Below are 12,886 nucleotides of genomic sequence, written 5' to 3'. Positions count from 1 at the left end.
GGTCCATAAGGAGAGAGACGTACCACTGCAAACTGGTACAGAAGAGGCTGAAGACAGACTAACATCTAATGTTCAAGTTTTGAGACCGGTGAGTACACACCGAGAGACTGTTGCACCTGATTCACGAGCGGTTCAACACACGTCATGGTCAGCATTAAGAATGCCACAGCTCAAAGAAAGTTGATATTCAAAAATGATATTGAACACTATTTAACTACATTCGAGCGTATTGCCCATACGGCGCGCTGGCCGAAAGAAGATTGGGCATTACATTTAGCCTCCCTGCTAGAAGGAAAAGCACGAGCCGCTTATGTTGCTATGGACTGTGCCGAGGTGTGCGACTATGACAAAGTGAAGGACGCTGTTTTAAAGAAATATGAAATAAACGTGGAAACTTACTGGCAGCGCTTCCGGAATGGAGAAGTGTATGCAGACGAGACACCCCGCGAGATCTACATGCGATTAAAAGGACTATATGAGAAGTGGATGAAACCGCAAACCAAAACAAAAGAGGAGATCGGGCAAACAATCATTATGGAACAATACCTGAAAGTTCTTGAGCCGGAGGTGAGAAGCTGGATCATTGAAAGAAGTCCAACATCGGGAGCAAGTCAAACTTTGGTAGCAGAGCGATATTTACCAGATTACAATAGTAACCATTCAGGCAAAGTTCGCGTCAGGTGTATCCACGGCGATGAGCAAGTGTACCCCACGGTCGAAGTAAACATTGAGATCGAGGGACAAGTTTATTTACTGAATGTGGGCGTTATCCAAAACTCTCCATATCCAATTATCCTGGGTAGAGATGTTCCCATCTTAATAGATCTGTTAAAGGATGAGCTAAGTACAGCTGAAGTGATGGTCACTACTAGAATACAGTCCAAAAATATTAAAGCTGTAGAGGAAATGCAAAACCTGTTAGCTGAAATGCCTTTCAGTGGAGAGACTAAAAGAAAGAAAACTAAAACTGAGAGAAGGCAGGAAAAAATTAAGGGTACACAGGTAGATGAACAATTACCTCTTCCTCCAGGTGACTTTAAAAAATTGCCAGCTAACATTGAGCAATTGCAAAGAGATGACCCAACTCTTCAACCGTTTTTTGAAAAACTTGCTGTTAATGAAGAGTTTGCTAGAAACCACAATCACATAATAATAAAAGAAAATAAGCTGTATAGAGTAAAAGGGGGAGTAGAACAGCTGATAGTCCCTAAGTGCTTGAGGGATGAAGTAATGCGCTTGGGTCATTCTGACCCATGGGCAGGTCACTTGGGACAAGCAAAAACCCATAATAGAATAGCAATGAGGTTTTACTGGCCAAGACAACATCTAGATATAATAGAGTTTTGTAAAACATGCCCAGAGTGCCAATTAACAGCCCCGCTTAAGAAAGTAGATAGAGTGCCTTTGGTGAACCTACCCATAATCGACGTGCCGTTTTCTCGTATCGCGATGGACATGATTGGTCCTTTGCCGAGGAGTCGGGCTGGAAATAGGTACATTTTAGTCATTTGTGACTATGCAACACGATACCCAGAAGCCTTCCCGTTAAAGAAGTGTAAAGCACATCAAATAGTGAATGCACTTGTACAACTCATTTCAAGGGTGGGTATACCAAAGGAGATTCTTACAGATCAGGGCACAAACTTTATTTCTAGGCAGCTCAAGGACGTGTACACTTTATTAGGAATTAAAGGTATTAGGACCACACCTTACCACCCACAGACTGATGGCATGGTCGAACGCTTCAATAAGACTTTGAAATCAATGTTGAAGAAGTATGTGTCTGATACAGGGTCGGATTGGGACCAGTGGCTGCCGTATCTGCTCTTCGCATACAGGGAAGTGCCACAGTCGTCTTCAGGCTTCTCTCCTTTTGAACTTGTGTTTGGAAGACAGGTCAGAGGCCCACTCGATGTGCTGAAAGAAGCATGGGAAGGCGAAAATCCACCCAGAAAACTCAACATCTTATCACACGTACTGAAGATGAGAGATAAGTTAAAACAACTCACGGACACTGTTCACGTAAACATGGAGAAGGCACAAGCCCGACAAAAGCAGTGGTATGACCAAACAGCAAGGCACAGAGAGTTGCAACCAGGAGAGAAAGTACTCATATTGCTTCCGACAACTGATACAGGGATTCTAGCGAAATGGCAAGGGCCATATGTGGTGCAAAGAAGGCTTGGTCATACCACATATGAGATTGAGATGCCTGAAAAAAAGGAAAAAGCTGCAAACCTTTCACATTAATATGCTCCGAAGGTGGCATGAGGAGAGACAATTTACAACACAGTTCTGGGTCCGAGCGATCCAAGAGGAAGAAGAGGTCATAGAGCAATATTTTCCAACAAAGTCTGAAGACAGTACAACCCCTGACGTGTCACACCTCAGTTGGAAGCAGCAGGAGCAAGTAAAACGGGTGATACCGGTAAACCTGTTTAAAGCAGAGCCAGGACGAACGAATATCACAGAACATAACATCAAGTTGAAGGAAAAAGAGCCAATTCGGCAAACCAACTGTAGAGTGCCTGCTCGCCTTGTTCCTGAGCTGAAAAGAGAGGTGGACATCATGTTGCAGCAAGGGGTAATTGAGCCTTCTAAAAGTGAGTGGTGCAGCCCAGTTGTACTCGTGCCGAAAAAAGATGGTGGACTCCGTTTCTGTATAGACTTTTCTAAAGTCAATGCTGTCTCCTCATTTGATCCTTATCCCATGCCACGAGCTGATGAGCTAATAGAAAGACTTGGTAAAGCAAAGTTCCTGACGACCATCGATATGTGTAAAGGTTATTGGCAAGTTCCATTATGCCAAGCAGCAAAAGAATACACAGCTTTTCGTGTACCAACAGGATTATACCATTTTGTTACCATGCCCTTTGGGCTTCAGGGAGCTGCAGCAACCTTTCAGAGGCTCATGGATGAGATCCTTAAAGGTACAGAAAACTTTGCCGCCGCTTATATAGATGATGTGGTCATCTACAGTTCAACGTGGGAAGAACATCTGCAGCATCTGAAGGTCATATTCAAGAGGGTAGTGGAGGCTGGCTTGACGGCAAATCCAAAAAAGTGTTGCCTGGTGAAAACAGAAGTCTCCTATCTGGGATATGTCCTAGGAAATGGTAGCATAAGGCCACAAGTGGACAAAGTTGAGGCAATTAAATCATGTCAGCCACCCACAACGAAACGCAGGGTGAGGTCCTTTCTTGGCTTGGCGGGGTATTATCGGCGCTTCATACCTGATTTTGCTAGCCGGGCGGCCGTGTTGACAGACCTCACAAAGAAAGACCAGCCACAGAGGGTGAAATGGACCGAAGACTGCGAGAAAGCTTTCAGAGACCTCCAAAACTGCTTGTGCTCAGAGCCAGTATTATGCAGTCCAGATTTCACAAAGCCGTTTGTGGTGCAAACGGATGCTTCAGGTACAGGACTGGGGGCTGTCTTGTTACAAGGAGAAGGTGAGGTCCTGAAACCAGTTCTCTATATAAGCAGAAAACTTTTTCCCAGAGAGACCAGATATTCGACGATTGAAAAAGAAGCCCTTGCAATAAAATGGGCATTAGACTCTTTGAAATACTATCTTTTAGGGTCAGACTTTGTTTTGGAAACTGACCACCGGGCATTGCAATGGATGAGGAACATGAAAGACTCCAACGCAAAAATTACCAGATGGTATTTGTCACTTCAACCTTTTAGATTTCAGGCGAAGTACAAAAAAGGGACTCATAATGTGACAGCAGACTTTTTATCCCGCCACTATGAGGGGTAAGGTGCTTGAGGAGGGGTGTGTGTGATGATGTAAGGATGTAAGGATACCTTACACATCACTAAGTCTGGTCGTAATGAATGGGGAAAGGGGCTAGCCAATAAAAGTGGTGAATAGTATAAATAAATAAATACTTACCTGTTGTGGTGAGGATGGTCCGGGTATCAGGGATGATACATGACGTTGCCGGGTAGAAGGTGCCTGAACAGAGAGAAAGCATAGAATCAATTGTAAATTAGAATTGTTAGGAATTGTATGAGTTGAGAATGTTCCCTTCAGTTTCAGCTGTAGCTGGATTGGCTGTTAGGTCCTAGAGGGGAGGGACCTTTTTGGATAAAACAGGAGGAAGTAAGGGGGGAAGGGAAAGAAAGAATGGCGGGAGGCCTAAAATGTATAAGATCAGTAACTGCCTGGAGTTACGGGGTGAACTAGCTGTGGTTCTTTTGCTTTTAAAATAATAACACGTTGTAAATATCCCGGGGGTGTGTGTGTGGACAAATAAAGTTAAAGGTGTTGGAACTGGGACTCTTGAACTTTTGTCCTCCTTGCCTCCTATGCTTGGCTCATCATACTACAATACACATTACATTAGGCCATCGCATTTCTAGGGATGGTATTCAGCCTGACCCTGCTAACACGGAAAAAGTCACCTCATGGCCAGTGCCCTGTTCAGCCACGGAGGTGAGAGCCTTTGTGGGTCTTTGTTCCTATTACCGACGATTTATTAGGCAGTTTTCTCACATCGCTGAGCCACTTCACCGCCTTACACACAAAGGTGTGGTCTTTGAATGGTCTTCTGCTGCCAATAATGCTTTCGAGACTCTGAAACAGGCCTTAACTTCACCACCTGTCTTGGCCTTTCCCAATTTGTCTGCTCCTTTCTTGCTATACACTGATGCGTCCTTGCATGCAATTGGTAGTGTATTATCCCAAAAGGTAGCAGGTAAAGAACATGCCATTGCTTTTGCCAGTCACACACTCTCTGCTTCAGAAAGGAAATGGTCGACATTTGATCGTGAGCTGTACGCCATTGTTTGGTCTGTCCGTCACTTTCGTCACTACCTAGCATTCCATCCATTCACTATCATCACAGACCATAAGTCATTGGTAGGTTTTAAGAAGCTCCCTCTTGATCAGGATCACACTGGTAGGCGTGCACGTTGGGCTGTTGAACTGGACCTCCATGACTGGACAATTGTGCATCGTGATGGTGCTAAACACCTCAATGCAGATGCCATGTCACGCCGTCCTCCTGAACCCCCAGCAGAACTGCAGAGTGCGTTGAGCAACCGTTGTCTCAAGGTCGGGACCACCATTTTAAAAACACAGGCCCAGGTTGCACATCGACAAACCTAGTCCATATTCAGACAGATTGGGACCTGCCTGCAAAACAGAGAAGTGACCCTGACATTACGACAGTACTGCACTGGCTAGAATGCGGCCAGCGTCCACCACTTTGGAAACTGAAGACAGCGTATGGGGTATGTGATGGTCTCTTGTACAGATACATACGCCACCCGTCTTCTCATTCTACCATCCAGCAGGTGGTCATCCCACATTCACTGGTTCCCCAAGTTTTGCGCTATTTACATGGACACCCTGCAGCAGGACACTATGGGTCAGCTAAAACACTTGACCGGGCTCTACGTTCTTTCTACTGGCCTTACATGTCTTCTGACATCACTCAGTATTGCCGCGAGTGTGCTGCTTGTCAGTCACGGCGTTCTCCGGTACCTCGTCCTCAGGCCCCACTTGTTTCAATTTCGCCAGGACGTCCCCTGGTAATTGTGGCTGCTGATATTACCGAACTGCCAATCTCTGCCAAGGGCAATCGGTATGTGTTGGTTCTGATGGACCTGTACACAAAGTTTGTCAATCTGTATCCTTTAAAGGCTCAAACGGCTGTTTTGGTGGCTCAGTGCATCTTCGAACACTTCATTCCTCAGCATGGTGTCCCTGAAGCCTTACACTCTGATCAGGGACGGCAATTTGAATCTGACCTCATAAAACTAATTAAGAAGCTTCGTACTTCACCCTACCACACCCAATGCGACGGAGCAGTTGAGCGGTACAACCAAACTCTTAAAGAAGAGCTCTCTAAGTACTTGTTTGAGTTAGGACTGGAGTGGGATGATCATCTCCCACAAGTTGCATTGGCCTACAATACCACAGTTCATGCCAGTACAGGTTTTACACCTTTCTATCTTGCCCATGGGCGTGAAGTGCGTGTCCCTGTGGACACTTTGCTTAGCACTCCTGACTCACCATCATCTGGTACAGCTGTCACTCCAGCTGCGTATGCTGGTTCCTTGCGCACACGGCTTAAGAACGCCTACAAATCGGCAACTGCTTTCAGGGACCAGGCACAAGAACGCCAACGACTATACTATGATCGTCACCTGAAATACAGTCCTTATAGCCCTGGTGACTTGGTGTTGGTAGATGAACCGGCTCACCGCAATAACAAACTTGCTCCACGTTGTATTGGCCCTTTTGAGATCCTGGATGCAATTGCATCAGAGGGTCAGCCCTTACCTGTTGATTTTCGAGTGCGTGATTTGGCCCGCCCTTTGAGTAAGCCCAAAGTGCTTCATTACAATCGGCTCAAACCATTTGTCCATAGTCAATTTGGCACGAACGTTAAGGCCCCACAGCCCAGGTCTGCTGATTCTTCTGGCCCCTTGCTCTGTCCCTTGTGGCCTGATTTGCCCATAGCTTCCAAGTCACTCACTTCAGCTGCAGCCCCTGATAATCAGTCACAACCTTCCAGTCAGGACACTAACACACAACAACATTCCCCTGGCCCCGCAACACACACCCCTCATACACCTGCTACCCTCACAAACCAGCCTCTGACCTCCGACCAACCTCGCCGTCAACGCAGAGTGCCTGCATACCTCAAAGACTATGAACTGTACTGAGTTTTACAGTCGCTGTTCAAGGACCTTAAACTGTTTGGAGAAAAAAAAAAAAAAAAAAAAAACACCTACGTGTTTTGAATGGACTTTATTCTGTTTACACTTTATATTGCTCTGTATTTTTTTTGTTCACATATACATGCATTATTATTTTTGTATTTTTTTTCCCCTTTCGGCTCAGTATGTCTAAACAAAGAAATTAGGACATTTCTTCTGGGGTAAGGGAGTATATGTAAGAGCAATAATTAAAGGTTGTTAACGGAATGTAAAATGTTATTTTATATACAGTTATTAGTATAGTCTAGAATTATTAAGTAAAGTTATTATTAGTGGTTTAATATGGAAGAGGGAGGAGCTTGAGTGAGTGAGAACGGAGGTGTGTGTGTGAGTAGAGGAGAAGGAGAGCAGCGCGTGTTCGGTCTGGTCGCTCTGTTATTACTGTCAGCTGTATGTAGCTGTAACCTGTTGTGCCTCATTAAAAGTGGTTTCATTGTTCAACATCGAGTCTCCCTCATTTCTACCTGTACTTGTCCCGCTACCCAATCACCACCTGAATCGACCTACAGCCCGAGTGTTGGTAAGACGAGACATTATAAAAGTTACGTTTTACATAGGTATCGGTATCGGCGAGTAAAAAAATACATGTACTTGTACTCGGTTGGGAAAAATGGTATTGATGCATCTCTAATTATTATTATTATTATTAATAATAATGATAATAATAATAATAATAATAATTGTTGATGTGTTTTTTTTGAACATCTATTCTCTCATCTATTCTCTTTAGATCTTTGTATATAATTTTACACTAACTCCATTCAACCAGCTGCATGGCAACACACAAAACATTAGAGATTCTGCACACATTCAGTGAAGTACATCTCAATTTGTTCATGCTTCGTGAAAGCCTTTATGCAATGTTGATGTGAGTTATTTGAATTAAATTAGTGTGGTGACGTTTTTTACTAGCAATAAAAAGTTATATTTAACGTAACTGTTCAGTACAATGTTTAAGTAGTGCACTAAGTAGGGATGAGGCGTCATTTGAGACGGGGCCGATAGTCTGTACTCAAAACAGCAGACTGAACGAACTGGCAAAGTTAGCTAAAGAAAGAAATGCTCTGAATAAACCATTTTTTGCATTGTGGACATGCTGTTTCTCACATGTGTTCCTCACACACTTTTTATCCCCTCATTTGTGTTTTTTAAAGTTTTCTTCATTTTGCACGTAATGCTAAACTAATGTTTTTATTTCACTGGTGGTTGCGATTAGCATTTATTTTAAGGTGAACTATAGGGCACTAGGACCCAGCAGCACTGTTATTAATAAAGCGAGTGTTCTTTATATTTCTGAGCGGTGCCGCATGTAAACTCTAGATGTCGATGTTGCACCACTTTCTAAAATACACCACGGACATACCTGTGTCAGGACGCTCCCAGGTGTAGTAAATCAACTATTTAAACAAAGCGCAACAGTTTATTGAAGGTCCTTTCCTGTTTTACATGAAGAAAAGTTGGTTGAAAGGAACTTCAGTGTCACAGAGCCCTGACCTCAACTTAACTTGGTATAAAACCTCGGAGTTTCTTGTCACATACGAATGTGCACAAATTCCCACATATACACTCTAGAATCTTAACAGTTGTAGCCAAGTGGAGCTTAATGATTAGTGACACTGACACACTGATATGCAGCCCCGGTTCTGGCTGTGTTGCTTAGATGGGCAGTGAAAAGTTTCAGAGGGAGCAATGCCCACCCCAGTTGCTTTAGTTTCGCCCTAAGCTGGACTCGAATCTAGGGCAGAAAAATACGCGCTCTGCCCACTACGCTACTCAAACAGCGGAATAATAAACTGGTTGTTATGCTAATAAACCTGCACACACACGGCGTCACCAAGATTAAAAAGTGAACACTACTTAAAATAACTAAATACTTTCTAATTCCCATGGTAGCAGCAGTTTCCTTCTATTTCATACACATTACCCTGTCTCAGTCTAATCTGCAGCATTTCTCTCCCACTGATAAAAATACGGAACAAAATGCGTCCCGTAACAGTTAAATTGCGACTATGACTGCAACAGTACAAGTAGGTTTGATGTCGATTTTTATTGTTTTGTTTTTTAAACTCAGTAATAAAAGTTATTTAAAATGTAGCGAATTACAAATCTTAAAAAAAACATACTTAAGTAAAAGTAAAATTACAGGTTGTAAAATCTACTTTAAAAACTACTCAATTACCATAACATAACTTAATGTAATTTGTTACTTCCCACCTCTGTATAAGCCAAACTATGAGAATGTGTGAAAAACAAGTATAAGTAACATCTGTGCCAACATATAAAAATAATAATAATAATACATTTTATTATGGACACCTTTCAAAACACTCAAGAACACCTTACAATACAAAACATCAGTGCATAATTAATGACACAGATTAAGGGTAGGTGAGTTTAAAGAAATACATTTTAAGGCATGTTTTGAAACTAGGGATTGAATCAATGGTGCAAATGTCAGGAGGGAGAGAGTTCCAGGGATGATACACCAAAAAGGAGAGAGTTACAATAATCAATTCGAGATGTGACCAGGGCAGGGACAAGAACATCAGCACTTCTAGGAGAAAGGAATGGACGTAGATGATTTATGTTACGTAAATGGAAATAAGCAGATTGTGTGATATTGTTAATATGTGCATGAAATGAAAGATTGTGAGTGGAAGGAGAGATGACTGAGTTCTTCATCATCACTGAGAATTTGTTAGATTTAGAGAGAGGAGATTTTCTACCTATAAGAAGAATTTCTGTTTTATCAGCATTTAATGTGAGAGAATTGTAAGTCAGTGAGAGATGGAGGAGGAAGAGTAGCCGTGAGCACAGTGGAGAGGTATAGCTTGGTGTTGTCTGCATAACAATAAAATTGAATGTTGTATTTCCTAAAAATATGTCCAGTGGGAAGCAGGTAAATTATAAATAGCAGAGGCCCCAAGACAGAGCCCTGAGGGACACCACTAGTAACAGGAGTTACTGTGAACATACTGTACACGTCTAGAAATGTATGAAGAAAACCAATCAAGCACAGTATCACTAAGACCAATATATGCTAGCCGATACAATATCTTTTATTTTCAATTCACTTCCACTATTAACTGATAGCATTCACTTACATCAGGTTCTAAACCTCCTGGTTCTACCCACCATTCACTTCACTATAGATAATCACATTATTTCCCAGTTTAATAGTTTAACCTAAAGATTTATACTTTTATTATTACTATTTACTTACTCATGTTTACTGTGTAATTAATGACCTATTAATTACACAGTATAATTCATTCATTGCTAACCATTTCTCCCCAACACTCACTCACTCACTATATTTTATATTTTAGTTTGTTTGGTACAATTTGATGAGTCACACTTGTGTCCAAGTGCTGATAAATGAGCAAAGCAGCTACAACACTGTGAGCATCATTTCTGTAAAATGTGAATGCACTGGTGTTTTTTGAGATTACTCTGTTGATTAAAACTCTTCTCACACTGTGAGCACTGATACGGTTTCTCTCCAGTGTGAATGCGCTGGTGTATTTTGAGATTACTCTGTGTAATAAAACTCTTTCCACACTGTGAGCACTGATACGGTTTCTCTCCAGTGTGAATGCGCTGGTGGGTTTTGAGAACTCTCTGTGTAATAAAACTCTTCCCACACTGTGAGCACTGATACGGTTTCTCTCCACTGTGAATGCGCTGGTGTATTTTAAGCTCACGCTTTGTATTAAAACTCTTTTCACACTGTGCACACTGATACGATTTCTCTCCAGTGTGAATGCGCTGGTGTATTTTGAGATAACTCTGTTGATTAAAACTCTTCCCACACTGTGCGCACTGATACGGTTTCTCTCCAGTGTGAATGCGTTGGTGTTTTTTGAGATTACTCTGTTGACTAAAACTTTTTCCACACTGTGAGCACTGATAGGGTTTCTCTCCACTGTGAATGCGCTGGTGTGTTTTGAGATCACTCTGTCCATTAAAACTCTTCTCACACTTTGAGCACTGATACGGTTTCTCTCCAGTGTGAATGCGCTGATGTTTTTTTAGATTACTCTGTATATTAAAACTCTTTCCACACTGTGAGCACTGATACGGTTTCTCTCCAGTGTGAATGCGCTGGTGTCTTTTAAGATCATTGTGATGTTTAAAACTCTTTCCACACTTTGAGCACTGATATGGTTTCTCTCCATGGTGAATGTGCTGGTGTACTTTAAGATTACTCTGTGTATTAAAATTCTTCTCACACTGTGAGCACTGATACGGTTTCTCTCCAGTGTGAATGCGCTGGTGTATTTTGAGAGCACTCAGGAACCTGAAGCTCTTCCCACACTGTGAGCAGACGTTTCCTTCTTCCTGTGTGGGACTGAGAGAGGTGTTAATGCTGACAGTACCAGAGGACGTTTGCTGATTACTGGAGCTTCTGGTGGGCGTCAGATCCTCATGTTCAGTCTTAATCTTCACCAGAGTCTCATATTTATCATGGTTGCAGCTCTTGATGTGATTGTGGAGCTGATTTTGGGTTGTAGAGGAACGTGGATATGAGGAGCAGCAGAAATCCTTGTTCAGTTCTGAAGCAGAAAATAATCAAATACATTTATAACATTATAAATAATCAAATACATTTATAACATTATGAATAATAAAACACATTTATAACATTATAAATAATCAAATACATTTATAACATCATAAATAATAAATACTGTTAGTAATTGTTAAACTGAGAACTGATGCTAAAGTCCTGTAACGTGATTCATCCTGCATTCATCATTTCCTGCTCACACTGATCTGCATGAGCACAATACAAGCTTTCACTGTATGATGCTTTATCCCAGGTTCCTCTGATTCTATTCAATCCAAATCTTATTTTACTCAAGATAAAAAATATCTTACTGAGTTCATCTTTATCTTCAGGTTCTTCCTTCTTCACAGGCTTCATCTGGAAACCTCCACACTGTTGGTCCTCTGGGGTGAGCTGTTCCTCAGAGGTGACGTGTTCCACAGGGATCGAGGTTCCTTCACCTGAAATTTCTTTGTTTACAAAAGGAGGACAGTTAAGATCTGGATGGAAGGTGCAGACTCCTCTCTCCAGGACCATCAGCACAAACAGTCACGTATATATTGAATATATCAGCTTATATACTCGACTTTATTTCTTCTCATTCATTACCCAATCATTCAGCCACTTGTATTCACCTGGCATTACTCTGTAATTATATACTAGTGTAAACACGGTACAGTCAGCATGATCTGTTTAATCTTCTTTATCTTCTGTCTCCTCATTTCACTCACCTGCTCACTTCTGCACTAAATATACTAAAATATTACAAGAAATTCAGACACGACCGAATTAGGAGAAATGATTTTGCTCAAGTCTTACTGAGTTCATCTTTATCTTCAGGTTCTTCTTTCTTCACAGGCTTCATCTGGAAACCTCCACACTGTTGGTCCTCTGAGAAGAGCAGTTCCACAGAAGCCACAAGTTCTGCAGGGATTAAAGTGACTTCACCTGAAATTCATCAATATGAGAAGAAGAATCTCAACAACTGGAGGAAACTGAAGGTTGTGGGTTTGGTTTCCTAATCATAAATAAATCCTAGTTAGATTAAAACTTAAACCCAGACTGGAGTGTAGCAGCACAGGACAGTATGGTACAGTACAGGTTCTAATCCCACTATCCACTTTCTCTTATCATTTCTGTACTGTACCACACTGTCCTGTACCACACTGTACTATACCATGCTGTACTGTACCACACTGTACTGTACCACACTGTCCTGTACCACACTGTACTGTACCATACTGTCCTGTACCACACTGTACTATACCATACTGTACTGTACCACACTGTACTGTACCATACTGTCCTGTACCACACTGTACTATACCATACTGTCCTGTACCACACTGTACTGTACCATACTGTACTGTACCACACTGTACTGTACCAAACTGTACTGTACCATACTGTACCACACTGTACTGTACCATACTGTACCTTACTGTATTGTACCACACTGTACTGTATCATACTGTACTGTACCACACTGTACTGTACCACTCTGTACTGTACCGTACCATACTGTATTGTACCATACTGTACTGTACCATACTGTACTGTACCACTCTGTACTGTACCACTCTGTACTGTACCATACTGTAC

The 12,886-nt window shown here is 42.0% G+C and overlaps 1 protein-coding gene across 1 annotated transcript in view; it reads right to left on the bottom strand.

Moving 5' to 3' along the window:
* The window catches only part of LOC134326293 (zinc finger protein 271-like), an 88,946-nt gene that overhangs the window by 72,203 nt on the left and 3,857 nt on the right, over positions 1 to 12,886 (bottom strand). The window contains exon 2 of the mRNA XM_063008453.1: positions 10,212 to 11,001. Within this exon, the coding sequence (XP_062864523.1) occupies positions 10,212 to 11,001 (790 nt within the window). The remainder of the gene's footprint in view (positions 1 to 10,211; positions 11,002 to 12,886) is intronic.

Source organism: Trichomycterus rosablanca, chromosome 14 (assembly GCF_030014385.1).
Source record: "Trichomycterus rosablanca isolate fTriRos1 chromosome 14, fTriRos1.hap1, whole genome shotgun sequence".
Lineage (NCBI taxonomy): Eukaryota > Metazoa > Chordata > Actinopteri > Siluriformes > Trichomycteridae > Trichomycterus > Trichomycterus rosablanca.
This window is presented reverse-complemented; position numbering and strand designations above follow the sequence as displayed.